Source organism: Microtus pennsylvanicus, chromosome 13 (assembly GCF_037038515.1).
Source record: "Microtus pennsylvanicus isolate mMicPen1 chromosome 13, mMicPen1.hap1, whole genome shotgun sequence".
NCBI lineage: Eukaryota > Metazoa > Chordata > Mammalia > Rodentia > Cricetidae > Microtus > Microtus pennsylvanicus.
In genome coordinates, this window is record NC_134591.1 from 71805663 (window position 1) to 71821889 (window position 16227).

The 16227-nt window shown below is 53.9% G+C and overlaps 1 protein-coding gene across 11 annotated transcripts in view; it reads right to left on the bottom strand.

The window, feature by feature from the left end:
- Positions 1–16227, bottom strand: part of Arhgef10l (Rho guanine nucleotide exchange factor 10 like) — a 130541-nt gene that overhangs the window by 22524 nt on the left and 91790 nt on the right. For all 11 annotated transcript variants that reach the window (XM_075944724.1, XM_075944726.1, XM_075944731.1 and 8 more), the window contains 4 exons: positions 12883–13004; positions 6630–6716; positions 4964–5187; positions 3288–3442 (listed from right to left, as the gene is read on the bottom strand). In XM_075944724.1, coding sequence (XP_075800839.1) covers positions 3288–3442; positions 4964–5187; positions 6630–6716; positions 12883–13004 — 588 coding nt within the window. The remainder of the gene's footprint in view (positions 1–3287; positions 3443–4963; positions 5188–6629; positions 6717–12882; positions 13005–16227) is intronic.

The window sequence follows — 16227 nt, forward strand, 5'->3', positions numbered from 1 at the left end:
AGGAGCTAAAGATGCTGGGGTAGCATCTCAGAGGCTGGGAACTGGGGTTCGCCCAAGGACACAGCAGCAATGGCTGAGGAACCCTTGCACCAAGGACAGTACACCACAGTCACTGAAGGCCTGCGGGTGATGTGTACACTGACCATCCCACCTTCATGGGCTGGTGTCCCCCAAAGCCCTCCAAAGCAAGGAACTGTGATAAAATTCAATATAAATTTGTATCAGAGTGGACAGTGGCCAGGAGCCCCCGTCAGAGCCCACGGGGGCTCCCTGGACTTGCTGACCTTGCTGGGACTTGGTTTTCTGGACAGATTCTGTCCTCTACGGTCCTTCCAGCCCCCACTTCACTGGCTTCACAGACTACAAAGGTAATTTCTGAGGCTGGGCAGGGCTTGAGGGGCAACCCCTCCAACCATCCCCGCTTCCCAACCCTTGGGTAGTTGTTAGCAAGTACATGGTCCAGAACCTGCACTCGCGGGGCCTGCCCCCGCCCCTGCGTGACAGCCCATTCATCTAGGCTGGCTCTGACTGCACAGCCGGTCAGCAGCGAGGAAGGCCTGTCTCAGCAAAGGCACCTTCAGGATGCCAGCATCTCTCCACCCCTCCCCTAGCCACAGGGGTCCACGGATCTGGCTAGTGCCAGGAGGCAGGACGCAGAGTTAAAGCCACTGAGGCTGACAGGGGCCCACCCTGGGCGGAGGTGGGGGGCTCCACTGTAGGCCCTGGGGAAATCTGCACATGTAACCTGCACACACAGCCTGTCAGGACAGCTGTCTGCACCCCCATTTCACAGGTAAGGAGGCTGCATTTTGCTATACACCTCTCATCCAGCACCAGCTCCAGGATACAGCAGTGAAGCCTGGGCAGTCCACATCCCAGACACTCCTCACCATCAGGGGCACCTCGGAGAGGTTCTGGAAGGGTACCTTGAGCCTGGCCCAGGGACAGCACAGAGAAACGCCTCTGCCCCTCAGGCAAGGGGACTCTGGGACTTATTTTAAACCATGTGGTGCTGTGGTTCTAAGAGACTGGTTTCAGGCCAGGGATCACCTCTTTGGGGAAGCACAGGGTAGCTGGGGATTGGGGGAAGGGAAGACCTCTCAGAAGCCATGACAGCTACAGCCACAGATACCAGAAGAGGATTCTAGAAAGGGTGCAATGCTGGGTGCACCTGCCCTCCTGTCCAACGGGCCAGTGTCTAGACTCTGTATTGCATCTCTCTACTTCCCAGTGAGCTATGACAAGGTCCTCATGAGCGGCTGTCTGTCCCCAGACTTTGCCCAGTTCCACTTACCCTCTTGCTATTAGCTAGTTCTGCATCCTCCCCTCTGGGGCCCCCATGATGCTAGGCATACCCCTGCCTCTGGCCTTCACACACACACTGGTCCCTCTGCTCCACTTTTCCCTCAACTTGCCACTTGTCTGGCCACCTCTCTCTCAGTCTCAGCTTCAGGGCCTGCCTCTTGGGATGGACCCCAGGCACCCAGTTCACCCTACTAGGTAGTCAGGCTCGAACGGTGATCTCAGTCTTACATCAGGAGCCCCCAGCTTCCTGCTTGTTGAATTGGCTATTCTGACCTCCCTCTGGGGGCTTTAAACCTCACAAGGGCAGGAGGCATGTCTGTTTGGTTGACAAGAGTATCTGTGGAACACAGTAGGTGTTCATACATATTGAGGAAGCAAACATTTGCAGGGAAGAGACCCTAAAAGGAAAGGGAGGTTGTGTAATACCCTCAGGGCGTCTCCATTCTGACAAGCTAGCAGGCTCTAACCCTAAGCTGAAAGCCAGTTGTTAAACCCAAAACTTCATCAGGGACTCCCCTGAAGCCCTAACCCTGCACCAATGCCTCAGAATGGACTCTTTCTTGGAGACAACATTCCTCCAGATATAATTAGTGGCTCGGGGTTGGTGGAGCCCTAACCCAGGGTGACAGGCGTCCTTATAAGGGGAGATTGGGACACAAGGGCGCATGAACAGGGAGACATCCTCATGAGGCCTGTGAGGACACAAGTGATGTCATCCCAAGTCAAGATGCCACTGAGAGCCAGAGAAGTCTAGGATGGACCCTTCTCAAGAGTCTTGATCTTGAACTTGTGCTGTTTGAGCCCTACAGCAGCCCTGCCACGCCCACCTAAGCACCCACACAGGTAGGCAGGGCTGGTTGAAGCTAGAGTCGTGTGGTGTCTAGGGCACACAGGAGGGTGGGCGGTCCCTTCAGACCCTCTTGTCTACCCCAGCACATCTGAGCCAGGATTTACATTCATACACACGCTCTGTTCTGTCTGATGGTAAGGGATTTTTTCCCTTCTTCCCCCTTTAATTAAAAACTATAAATGCCTTATCAAAAGCTAATTAAAAATACCAACATAGTGCCAAGTAGGGAAAAAAAAACCCTCACTGCAAATATCCGTTTATAACCCTGCAACAGGCTGCAAGGATGACGCAGCCATCGGATCTGAGCTGAGCTGGGTGCCTGGGGGGAGGGGAGACACTGCTGTAGAGTCTTGGGGCCACCACACTTGCCACTGGGTCCTTACCACCAGACTAGGGGCTGAGCAAGGCTCAGGGACCGTGCACAGCTCTCACAAGGCTATGAGGGAGTTGTGATCCTCCCTCCCCCAGGCTCAGTGTCCTAGCGCCTGGAACAGAGGTGACTCGCCAGGGTAGCAGCCAGGCTTAAGATGATGAGGGTATATCACATCCTTGACACCGTTCCTGGAGCGCTGGGGTTCAGTGCATCCGGCCGCAGCATAACCCTGCCATCCTCCCATTTCAGGCTCCGTGGCAATGCCAGCGACAGCTCTGACGGTGACAACCCAAAGGTGCCTCCCCTTCTCAGCACCCATCCTGGCCTGTGCCCAGTCTATGCCGAGTCATTTTGTTCGCGAGAACGAAGAGGGGTGGGCACCACCCGACTCTCACTTTACAAAAGAGCCCAAGGCACAAAAAAAGAGCCACTTACTAGGGACACGGCTGTCACAGGGCAGAGCCTGAACAAGAATCCAGGTCTTTCCAAGACCACCCTCGGTCTCTCAGTCCATGGGGCACTGTTCCCCAGCACTTGTCTGCTGGCAGAGAAATAGATGCTCTCCTTCTACAGAAACTCAAATGTGTGGGAACCCAGCAGTAGACCCCAGTGAAGGTCAGGTCTCAGAACCCCCCATCCTGAGTAGCCCGTTCTGACACTGCCTCCCCAGCCAGTGTTGTTCAATCTCTCAGCTTAGGATCCAGGCCCAGTTTGGTGCCCTGATGCCCCCCCCAAGCCCACCCACCCACCAGTCCTCACCACTGGTCCGAGGATAAGCAGCGAGGGTCCCGTCCTGTAGGCCAGCAAGCAGATAGAAGGGGCTGTGCCGCAAACAGAGCACAGGCTGCGGGCCTGGGCTCTTGCAGGTTGCCAGGCACTGGGTCCCAGTGTCCACGCTGCCATAGAGCAGGATGCTGAAGGGAGAGACGCTATCAGTGAGATTCACAGGCACCTACCCGTGCATGGGCCTCACTTGCCCAGCCTTGTTCCTCCCTCCTACAGAAACCCTGGCTTCTGCCACCAGACAGGACTCTGGCTCCAGAATACAATGAGAAAGGTACCGAGTTCCAGTGCCACTCAGACCTGAGTTCAAATCCAACCGCCAGCTCCTAGCTGCTGACTGGAGTGCTGACCTTCAGCTCTCTTCCTCAAATGATCAAGGGTGCCCACTTGAGGGCCATCGGGGAACAAAGCCTGACAACACCCCGGGGCTGTGTAAGAATGCACAGGGTAAAGAGAAGCCAGAGCAGAGGCTATGAGGCATTAGATGCCATGTATAGGGCATGCCTGAGGGCATTCCCTCAGAGGCCGAGGGTGACCAGCGGTTTCTGAGGAGGGGATGAGATGGGTAAAAGCTTCTCTGAGGAGAAATGAAAATGTTCTGGAGCTCAGTAGCGGCTGCCAGAAGCCACCAAGTTGTGCTCCTTAAAATAGCTAGAACGGTGATTCTGCTTCATATTGTTTGTTTTGCTTTTTGAATCTCAGTGTGATCCAGGCTGGTCTCCATCTTGCTATGTAACCAAGGATGGCCTTAAACTTCTGATCCTCTTGCCACCACCTCTCAGTTGCCAGGATCACAGACATGAAACACCGCACCCAGTCTGAAGATCTAGGGATGGAGCTCGGACCTTGTGTAGGCTATGCAAGCGTTCACCCACCAAGCCACACTTCCAGACCCCTAAAATTATATTACATGAAATGTATCTTGGCTCAAAACTAAAATAAAAGGTGTTCACCAGATCTCTCCTAAGTCCAGGCCCAGACGGGGCCCAAGGCTACAGTCCCAACCCCCAGATGGGGCTCAAGGCTACAGTCCCAACCCAGACTATTGGGGAGTGGGTAAGCATGGCTCCTCACCACCTCTCAGAATGCTGCTAGTTTCGGCTCCCCCCTGTGTGGGAAATGGGAATGAAGATAACCCCCCCACCCCCAGGCTGCAAGGTCACTGTGAGAGAACCCCCTCAGCATATTTGAGGCACATAGTAGGTACTTCGGAGACACACACCGTCCTTCTACAGGACAAGGTGAAGAGCAGAGATGCAGGGGGATTCTCTTTCGTACTTTCTACCCCCATTAGGCCCTCCTGTACACACATGGCCCTGCATGGGGGTGGGGAGCACTAAGCCTCACTGACCATAGGAACCTGAGACTCAGTCACTCAACATGCAGGACTCCTGAGCTTCACCAGACCGGAACCTGGCTTGACATGATGTGTCTAAGGATGCACAGCCAGGAAGTGGTGCCAGAGCTGTCAGCTATGACATAAGCTACTCCTGACACTTATATGCCACAATGGCTGTCTCCGGTTCCCATCTTCCTGGTGACACCAGGCTGGGAAAGAGTGCTTTGCTTAGTGACCCAAAGAGCTGGAGGGACTACCTGCAGCCACCTGCCTGGCAGGACAAGCCATCCCAACCCGTCCTCCTGCCCCTCACCTGCCATCCTGTAAGCCGAGGCAGACGGTGGGATGCGCTGCAGCCGAGGGGTCAGCAGCCACCCGGCTCTCCTCTGGACCCTCAGCCTCCTCCTCCGGATCCGGAATGTACTCTATACAGAGCACGGGGGCTGCCAGGGGGAAGGACTTGACAGTGCGTGGCGAAGGCCGGTTCAGGGAGAAGATCTCCACCTGGCCACCAGCACCCTCCTGCCCACCTCCAACCTAGAAGCAGAGGCCCGGAGAGGCTGTCAAGCCAGTGACTAGGGCACACCTTCCTGGGGACCGCACCCTGACACAGATACACAGACAAACGCACAGATACACACGGACACATGCGTACACAGACACACTGTGACTGGGGGTAGTAACGGAAAGGTGCGTCCTCTGTCCATCCCACACACAACCTGATCTCACAAAGGTCATTAGTTCCCAACTATAAGGACACAAATTAGCTTCAGGGGCCAAAGGAAATCAAGAAATGGTTCAAGTAGATGCAATAACCAGTCGGTTTTCCAGTTTCTCCTCTATAGAGGTCTCCCAAATAAGAGCTCATGAGCTATTCTGTCTCCTTAAAACAACCCTCTGTCCCATTCACTGTGTTACTTTTGTATCTAGCTCATGGTATGCACCTCATGTGTATACCTGCCAAGGGAATGGACGGACGCACGCATGTATGCATGAGTGAGCAATTGGATAAGTGGTGGTTGCATTGGTGGGTGTGTGGAAGGGTGGAAGGTTAGATGGATGATTGGATGGATGGATGACTGGATGGATGGATGACTGGACGGATGGATGGTTGGATGGATGGATGGATGGATGGATGGATGGATGACTGGATGGATGGATGGATGGATGGATGGATGGATGGATGGATGGATGGATGACTGGATGGATGACTGGATGGATGACTGGATGGATGACTGGATGGATGGAATGATGTACAGATGAAAGACGGACAGACGGATGCACAAATGGATGGATTAATGAACAGATGAAGGATCCACAGGGTAAGTAGATGCATTCATGCATAGATGAATAGATTCACCAGGTGCTAGATGATAATTGGGAAACAGTGAAGGAAAATATCAACATTTGTACTGCAGTCTAAAGGGTAAGCCAAGGTTCTGCTGCACGAATTCCCAGGGACAGGCAGGAGCATGTGCTAGAGGGTGGCGAGGGGCAGGGAAGCCAGAATCCTGCATATAGGACACAAACAGCAACCCAAGGAGCATGGGGCCCTCATTTTTAAAAAGACAGAGCTTTGCTGAGAACCCCGGAAGCAGAGAAGGTGACTAGAAGCTCCATTGAGATGAGGAAGAGCCAGTGCTGATGCCTAAGCTCTGGGTGGGGCCGGAGACCCAGCCCTTCTATGACCTGAGCCTCTTCTGACCTGGGCCTCCTGTAATCTGGACCTCTGCATAGCTTACTCTTATCTCTCTCCGAGAAGTCTAGGCCCTTGCCAACACCTCCCTGGCCCCGGGTGTGGTTACCCTGGATAAGGTTCCACCACCAACCCCACCACCAAGCCCCAAAGTTCCTAGGAAGCCTTTGACAGAGCTGCTAGACAGGTGGGTGGCTTTCTTAGACCCCTTCTTGTCACCCTTTCTGTCCCCATTGTGAGGACAAACGGCCACCCTGTCCTAGCTAGGCGAAGGACTACTTACCCAGAGGTAGCCCTGTGGAAGGGAAGTGCTGACAGCTGAGAAGCCCAGCAGGGGACAGTTGACAGGACTGTGGACCAGACCCCCGAGCTGTAGAGACAGAAACAGTAAACGTAGGTCAATCAATGAGCTGCCAAAACGCCAATATTTATTTGACAGACTTCTGAACCCATCGCTCCCCCATGAGAATCCCTGAGGATGGGGCCAAGAAAGTGACACATGCCACATCCATAGTTTGCCGTGCTTTGTATTTGATCATCACTCTTCTAGAACCTTCTGTCCAGAGAAGGCCTGACTGATGCCTATATCCGCCCATAGTCTCTAGAACCAGGCAGCTCCTAGATAAGGCTTGTTGATGACCACTAAGCCCTCCGCCTCCATCCAAGCACTTTATTTTGTAGATAGAGAAGACGAAGCCCACAGAGGGCAAGGGCCAGAGCTAGGTCACAGAGGAAGTAAGTGGTATGGTCCCGCTTGCTCCTGCACCCCAATGGCCTCCCGCATGCCTCCAGAGAGCTGTGAGGAGGTGGAAACCAGGTAAGGGAGCTCTGCATCAGTACCCCTCTACAGAAGGACGCCCTGGGACAGGGGGCTGGGTGGGTCCAGTAAGGAAAACACGGAAACTGGGACTTGACTGGCAGCCAGTTGCCAGGGAGAGCTGCTCACGGCTTACACTGCCTCCTGCATCAGTTGCTTCCAGCTCCTGACTAGGTGGCCCCTCAGAGCTCTGCTTCAGGTGCCAACCCGGACAGCCTGTCTCTTTGGACAGTGCAGCGTTATAAGGGCGGGAGGGGGGCGGGGGAGACAGCTGGGAGGTGCTGCCGCAAGCGTCAGAGCGAGACACTTGACTTTTCCCAGGCAGCTGCTGCCCTCTGCTGGTGAAGAACCTGCCGGTCCTCCTCTGCTGAAACATTTGCCAAGATTCCTAACGGTCACGGGCAAAAGGGCCCGACACCCTCCTCGTGAGGCAGTTAGCCAGACTGAGACTCAGAGAGGAGACATGGCTGTGTCGAGGTTGCACAGCACATTAGGGGCAGAGGCGGGGCTAAACTCAGACTTCCCATTCCTGGTTGGTGCTTTCTCTACTCTCACTGAAGTGCTACCTGAAAGCACCAGGCCAGAGACCTCGGGGACTATGGGATGCCACTTCTTCCCAACTGGGCATCCAGGGCCCACACACTGAGAGAGAAGCCTCCAGAACATCTCCCTCCTTGGCTATGCCGGTGGAAGGGCCCGCCCCACCTTTCTTCCAGGCTGCCATTCCTGACGTCTCAGAGGAGGAAGGCGGCATCAAAGCCCAGACTCGGGCGTCTCCATGGCAATTCCCATAGGCCCTAATGTCAGCTGATTGGCAGAAATGGACCAGAGATGGTGTAACAACTACAAGGTTCCTTGTGTCTTTGGCCGGGCGGTGGCTCACGCCTTTAATCCTAGCACTCGGGAGCCAGAGAGACAGGCAGATCTCTGTGAGTTCGAGGCCAGCCTGGTCTACAAAACAAGTTCTAGAACAGCCAGGACTGTTATACAGTCTTGGGGAAGGGAGGACCAGTGTCCAGACCCCATTCTTGCGCCTGACAGGAAGCTGACATCTGGAAAGCCAGGCGCACGAAGAGGCGGGGTACTAGCTGGTGAGTGGATGTGGGCTCTGCATTCAGCCAGCATGGCACCAATCCTGCTTACACATCAACTTCCTGTAAGTGGGGCCTAGCATCTCCCTGGAAGGTCTTAGGCCTGAAGGGGACAGCTAAACAGTATGGAGCACAGGCCCGGGCACCTGGCACCCAGCAGCCCTGTGGTTTTTGAAGCCTACGTAGAATTCTCCAGCGTTTTGCATGTGCCACAGCTGAGCAACTACACAGCCAGTGATCCTTAGGGCTCCCAACTGCTGTGCCGCAGATACGGTTTGAGTGTGTTCCCCAAAGACCTGTGTGCTGGAAGCCTAGTCCCCATGGGGGCTGTGTTAAGGTAGTGAGACTTTCAGGAGGTGGGACACAGGGAGGTGATTAGGCTAAGGATGGATCACCCTAGGAAAAGATTAATGTTCTCATGGGACCCCAGTTTCCCTGAGAGTGGGCCGTTACCAAATGAACCAGCCTGATGCTGAGCTTTCCAGCTTCCAATCTCACCAAATGATGGTCTTCAAGCATGATCATGTGATCACTCCCATCACCCTGAATGGATTGGGGCTGTCTGATGTCCAGCTTCCAAAGCTGTGAGCCAAATAAACTTCTTTCCTTTATACAATATCCAAACTCAAGTGTTTAGTCATAGCCATAGCAAACAGCCTGTAGCAGTTCTGAACAACTGAGTTTGTGGCCATCAGAACAGAGACTGCTGGGTGAGGAAGCCGAGGAACAAGCTGTCTGACTACAGACCCCTGTGGGGTCAGGCTATAACCCCAGTTCCACAAGGGCCTGGAGTTTCAAAGCATTTCAGAGAGCCCGAGAGATGACTCAGCATGTAAAGGGGCTTGCCACCCAGTCTCACGACCTGAGCTCAATGTCCTGAACTCCCATGGTGGAAGTGTAAAACTGACACAAATTGTCCTCTGACCCCCATGTGCACCACGGCAAGCCCCCCACAAATAAATACATAATTACACGTAATCGTTAAAAATTAAAGAATCTCAGAATACACACGCTCCACCCTCCCAAGCCTGGGCCCAGGCAGGCCTTGAGACTGGCCTGGTTTGTGGCATGTCCTCCCCAACCTCCTGCTGCCCCTCCAACACAGGCCCCCTTCTTTGAAATGGAGCCAAGAGTCCAAGGAGATTCCTCAGACATCCCAGTGGTCAAGCCTTTGGGAAATCCCAGGAGACCCAGAGGCCTTTTCCTGGGGTAAAAATGTCCTGAGATGTTTACTTCTGTTCCTTGAGGCCTGAGTGCATCGGACACAAATGTGTCACAGTGCCCATACATGCATGTGCATTGTGTGCACGTGTGCATAAGGATCAGAGGTCAACACTGGTCCTCAACCACCTTCCACCTGATTTTTTGAGACAGGGTATCTCACAGTGCCTGGAGCCCCACCCATCTCTGCCTCCCCATGCTAGCCCACACTACACACTCATCTTTTTTACAGGAATGCTAGGGATCGAATTCATGTCTCCATGGTAAGCATTCACCACTAGGCCATCTCTCAAGATCCTTAATCCTCACTGTGACCCAGCCAGGGGCCTCCATGGCCTCTCCAGTTGCTGCTGAAGATGGGGCTGTATAGTAGGAGCTACAACAGCTTTCTAGTATCACATGACCGGGGCATTCCAGACTGGGCACAACGAGAGCAGGGAAACACCCAAGCAGCCTCCTCTAACATTCTCCCACAGCGAGTTCCCCTGCCAACCAGCGGACTGGCATGGCCCAGCATGGGCACAGCTGGCTATCACCTCCAAGAAGAGCATTGCTCCTCAACCCCCAGCAAGGATAGAATCCAACACACACTTCACTTAACAACTAAAGGCCAGGGTCTTGTCTGCCCAGGAAAGAGGCAGGGCCAACAATTCCGTTGCCCAACTCTAGCCTTCCCAGGGGAGAAACAGGCTGGCTGCCGACTCATGTGGCCACCTGAGAGCCTGCGTGAGTGGAGAGGAGCCTGGGCACCTGTCCACATGCACATCTGGTCCCACGGTAATTGGGCAAGGCTGGCAGCCTCCGCTCTGATTCATACGGCTGCCAGCACCAAGCTGATGGGGCACAGCTGTCTGAGTTAGGTAGGAGGCGGGCAAAATAGAACTAGACGAGCCCAGAGAATACGGCCAGACAGGCTCTGGCGGGTCCCCCAGGATCCCCTTCCTCTGGGCCCGTTACCCACATAGATTTATGTAGGGCTCTCTCAGCTGACATGGGGGCTCCGCGGGAACACCAAGCATGGGCTGAGCACTCTGCCCGCCCACATGTTCTGGAACCCTAACAGCTCCAAGTGAAGAGATACACAGGCCCTCGCTCATCCTCCCAGGTTCAAGATGGCAGATAGTTCCCATCAGGTATCAGTTCTTTCCAGAAACAAGCCTACTTAGAAACTCCATCAGTGTCTGACCTGTAAGGGCTTACTCGGGTGTGGCCTGTGTATCAGGAAACCCTAAGACCCTAGGGGAGAGAGAAGACTCCAGACCCCACTGCAGAAGCTACACTCCAGGGCTAGCCTTGTGTAAGTAACAAGGACAGACCCCAGCAGCCTCCTCTCCACGGATTCTGTCTTCCACACCCAAGCCCACGGTAACTCCCAGTCCTTCATTATTTCCCTAAAATACAAGGCACGTTCAGGCCATACTCTGAAGGATAATTTTTTTTTAAAGTAATACACAGGAAAGCTGAGCAGTGGTGGCACATGCCTTTAATCCCATCACTCAGGAGGCAGGCAGATCTCTAAGTTCAGGGCCAGCCTGGTCTACAAAGTGAGTTCCAGGACAGTCAGAGCTACACAGAGAAAAACTGTCTCAAAAAAATAAAATAAAAGTATTACATGGGAGACTACAGAGATGGCTCAGCAGTTCAGAGCACTGGCTACTCTTCCAGAGGCCTAGGTTCAATTCCCGGCACCCACATGGCAGCTCACAAACCTCTGTAACTTCAGTTCCGGGGCAACTGATGCCCTCTTCTGGTCTCTGTGGGTATTGCATACATGTGGTGCACACACATATATGCCAGCAAAAAAACCCATATATATAAAATAAAAATGAATAAATCTCCAAAAGATAAATAAACTTTAAGTAGTACATGGCTTCATTCTTTATCCCGATCAGAGACTGGGTGCATCCTCACTCTGTAGCAGAAGTGAGAGCCTTTCTTACTTTCCCTTGGTCCTGGTCTCCAGGTCCCCACCTGACTCCACCTCTGGCACACACACACACCCGCCCTGCCCCCCACACCCCCACCCCTCGCCCCCCACTCTGAGCTTTCAGCCTCTTCTTCTGCCCACATAGCCCCACCTCCAAGAACTCAAATCGAGATCCAGATGCCACCATTGCCTGGATCCATCAGGACTCCCAGAACAAAACCCTCCAAGGCTGCCATCGTCTCCCTCGCCCAGAGACAGACCTCATCACCCTTAGCAATAGTCTCAAGGTCCCCTCCAGAACTCACATTGACACTTAATGGTCACTGTAACAGGTCTAGAAGATGGCTCCTTTAAGAGACAACTAATCCAAGCTCCATCCTGCTTCCTGCCGGCCCCTTTTGATTGGCCTGCTCCATACTGATCTGACTACTTAGAATATGGATCCCCTAAGCCCTCTGGGGTCTCTGTCCTTCTTGCTATGTGGCTTTCTGTTTAATGCCACCTCCTCCAAGGGGCTCTCTCTGCACCCACAACCGTGCGGTCCCCACTTCCACGCCTGCTGTATCTCTGCTCTATGTTCTCTAGTTCCCTTTGACTCCCTCCTGGGTGCTGAGGTCCTGCCTGTCTTTGTCCCCTAGACGGAAGGCTGCATGAGGTGGGAACCTCGTACGTCCTGGTCACCAGTGCACTCCCAGCTCTAGCATACAGAGATGACCTGCGAACGGACAGATGAATAAAGGAATGAACGATGAACTTACATCGCATGGGTGCTCTTTCAGCTCTTAGAGCCCCAGTCTACAGCCCAGCCCGCACGGCTCCTGCGACTATTTATCTGTGCTGGGTCCCACGCTCGCTCGCCCGTCCCAGAGCTCAGGGTCCTCAGCTGCTTGGGAGATGCTCCAGATGGAGGGGTGGGCTCTGCCAGGACATAAGGGACAAGTGACGGGTGGGGTGGGGCGAGCTTCCTGGTGGTTAATACCACGGAGACTGTCATCATGTCGGACCGACACCTCTATTGGCTGTCATTCTGGAAGACCTGTCTGGGCTTCTATCTCCTGTGAAATTCTGTCCTAGTCACTATCGCAAGAACTGCAGCTACACACAAGAAGAGTGTCGTGGGCAAGTGAGAGGGCGTGATGACCACGGAGCATCCCAGGTCACCACCAAAGTCAGCACCGGCCTGGTGGCATCATCTCGGGCACAGTCCCGAGTCAGGCCTTCAACAGATGAGGTTGCTGGCATTCGCTATCATAAAATAATGGAATTTTCCACCCCATGACCCATGCGGGTCATTCACAAACACTCTTTCTCCTGGTGGGAACGCTGACTCACTAAACAGCAAAAAAAGGCTTAGCCCCCTGGGTCACTCAGCTGGACTGAGATGCTGGACCTCTCTCCAGCTGCAGCGGACGCTACCTGGGCACTGGTTCTCCCAGGCTAGGCAGGGCCACCACAGTTACCATGTGCCAGGTCCACTCACCTGCAGGCTGAGGGCCCGGGAGGAGAAGGCGGGGACGCAGCAGGCCAGGATGGGGCACCAGAATGGGGCTTTGCTTTTCCTGTCCTCATCAGGACACAGCCATCCTGGCTGGTTCTCCTCCCCTGCAGGGAGAGGAAGGGAGTGGGCAGAGCTAGTGAGTGTGAGCCCAAGCAGGCAGGAACTGACGCTCAACCTTGAGCGTCACCACAGCAGGCCGGGTCCCAAGGTGACCTCACTGCCCTGATCAGTGCCCCACCCCACATGCCTGTTGGTCTCAGTCTATGGAGTTGGCTCTGGTCCACAGGCAAGGATCTGGGACACCCAAGAACAGAATCCCAGCCTGACTCTACTCTTGAGCAACCTGTGAGGACACCCCCACCCCTTGAGCCTCAATTCCTCTGCTGGTGGGCAGGGGAGATGGTCAGTATATGAAGGACTTGCTGGGCAAGCATGGGGACCTGAGCTCAGATCCCTGGCACCCATGGAAAAGCTGGGTATGGAAGTGAGTACCCGAAACCCTAGGACAGCGGGTAGAGACAGACAGACAGATAGATCTTAGGGGCTCCATGACCATCGAGTCTAGCCAACAAATGAATGAATGAATGAATGAAATAATGAATAAATAAACAAATAAATAAATAATTGTGATCCAAATTCAAATAGAGACCTTGCTTCAAGAGTCAAGGTGAATAACAACAGAGGAAAGACATACAATCTCAACTTCAGGCCTTCACATGTGCCTACGCAGATGAGTTCAGTCATATATACACATGCATCACACATAAAAGAAAGGAAAGAAGAGAGAAAGAGAGAGAGAGAGACTGTGAGGCTTTAGATGTGGCTCAGTTGGTGGAGCATTCACCCAGCATGCAAGAGGCCCCAGGTTCCATCCCCAGTAAGGAATGAACCAGGTGCGGTGGCCACACACCCACAGTCCAGTCCTCAGAAATCGAGGCAGGAGGATCAAACACTCAACATCATCCTCAGCTACATAGTGAGGTCCAGGCCTGAACCATGTGCGGCCTGTCTATGCGGGAGAGTGGGGTTGATAACCACGGCTCCACGCTGTGTTGTAACAAGACATGAAAAGTCCCTTGTTTATCAGAACTGAGTCAGATGCCTTGGGCTTAACATTAAAGAAATGGGAGGCAAATCTATCCCAGCTTTTGCACTTGATGGTGAGGAGGGCAGCCGGGGCTCTCCTCACAGGTAGCCCCCTCTGAGGAGCCCTTTCTGACCACTCTGGCTATGCCAGCCCCCTCTGAGGACTCATTTCCCGCGGTGCCTTCACGCTCATCTGAACTCACACATGAGTGAGAAGAAGCGGGGGGAGTGAACAAACTAAGGTCCGCCCCAGGAATTCTGTGACTAAGGAGCCTTCCTCTCTCTACACAAGCCTGGGACAGCCACCCAGTGTGACAGGGACACCCCCCACAGGGTATGCATGCTCATGTCTGTAGTGATAAGGTGCAGCAGCGGGGCTGCGTCCCCAACACCCCAGCCGCCTGCTCAGCTAGCTTTTGCCCCGAAATAACAACACACAAACTGTATTCATTTAAACACTGCTTGGCCCTTTAGCTTTAGCCCTTACTGGCTAATTCTGATATACCGATCAACCCATCTCTAATAATCTGTGAGCACCGGTCTTACTGGGAAAGATTCAGCATGTCTAACCTGGCGGCTTGCTTCATTGCTTGCATCTGCCCGGGAGCGGGGCATGGCGTCTCTCTGAGGCGTCTGCTCCCGAGAGGAGAGCTGTGGAGTCTGAGCTCACTTCCTCTTCCTCCCGGCATTCTGTTCTGTTTACTCCACCTACCTATGTCCTAACCAATAAAATGGGCCAAGGCAGTTCCTTTATTAGCCAATGACCTTCCTCCATCACATGTCGGTGAGAACCAAGGTGTGATGGTTGACGCTGAATGCCAACTTAGCAGGCTCCTAGATTCACCATGGAGACAACCCCTTGGGCATGGCTGTGAGGGAGTTTCTGTCTTAGCTGAGGTGGGAAGACCCATGTTGAATATGGGCGGCACTATTCCCTGGGCTGGGGTCCCGGACTGAATAAAATGGAGGAAGTGAGCTGAGCACCAGCATCCGTCTCTCTCTGCTTCCTGACTGGGGATTAATGTGAGTAGCCGCCTCAGGCTCCTGCTGTGTGCCTACCCCACCATGGATGTGACAGCGGATGTCATGTAACCGGCCACCTCCCACTCATGCCACCGTGCCTACCCCACCGTGGATGCAACTGTGAATACCACACGACAGGCTGCCTCAGGCTCCTGCTTGCTGCCATCCCTTCCCTCCCTTCCATGATTGAATGTATGCATCCCTCAAACTATGAGAAGGAAAATAAGTCGGGGGGGGACCTTCCTTTCTTCCTTGTCTGTGTCAAAGCGATGAGAAAAGGCACTAATACGATGGGCTATGGGTCCACCTGGCCAGTGTTCATGGCAACAAAATGTTGATACAGTGGTCACCACCCTATAGGTAACACTGGCACACAGGGACTGAGAAGCAAATCTAGGTCTTGAACGTGGCAGGCAGCAGCACCCACATGGGGACTTGGCTCTCCTATGTTCTATAGCTGTGCTCTTTGTACTAAACCTGCAAGAACCAGAGTCCCAGTGCTGCTGTCCCAGAGACCTATTGACCCAGCAATGCTAACTCTGCCCCTAGAGATGCCCATGTGAGGGCACCTATGGCTCTGGGATCATGACAACTGAGCTGTTGGGACAGCAGCCTCCCTAAGTCCCACACCCCTCCTTGGTGGCAAACAAAAATCAAGGACCAGGCCCATGCTGCCCCTGCTTTGGATGCGTGAGCTGCCCCCCACCTAGCCTCCAAGGCCAGCCCATAGCAGCTCCACAGTGCACCCCACTGCTCTCTGTTTGAAGACGCCAAAGGAGTCCTGGTCTGCTTGGAGGCAGGCCCAGACTCTACGGGAAGAGCTCAAGGATCGTCCCTCCCTCCCAGCCTCGTCTCCAGGTCCCCAGGCTCCACAGTGGTCAGCAATTTCAGCACGCAGCTCTAGATGTCCCTTGGCATGGAGCACCGCCCCTCGACCCCACTAGCTCTGCCTCCACCCTTCCTTCTCAACAGAGTCCCAGCCTCTGTCACAGCTGTCACATCCCTCTCCCGCTGCAACTGTCTCCAGGCTGGGACAACTCAAGTTACGACCGTCCACTTCGCGAGGGTGGGAAAGCAGAGACCAGTCTGCGATTCGGAGCTTTGATCTTTCCCTGGATGGACGCTAGGAGGCACCATCTCTCTGGATGTTGCCTTTTGGGATCTTATCACATTTCCCAACACCCATCAGTGTGTGTGTGTGTGTGTGTGTGTGTGTGT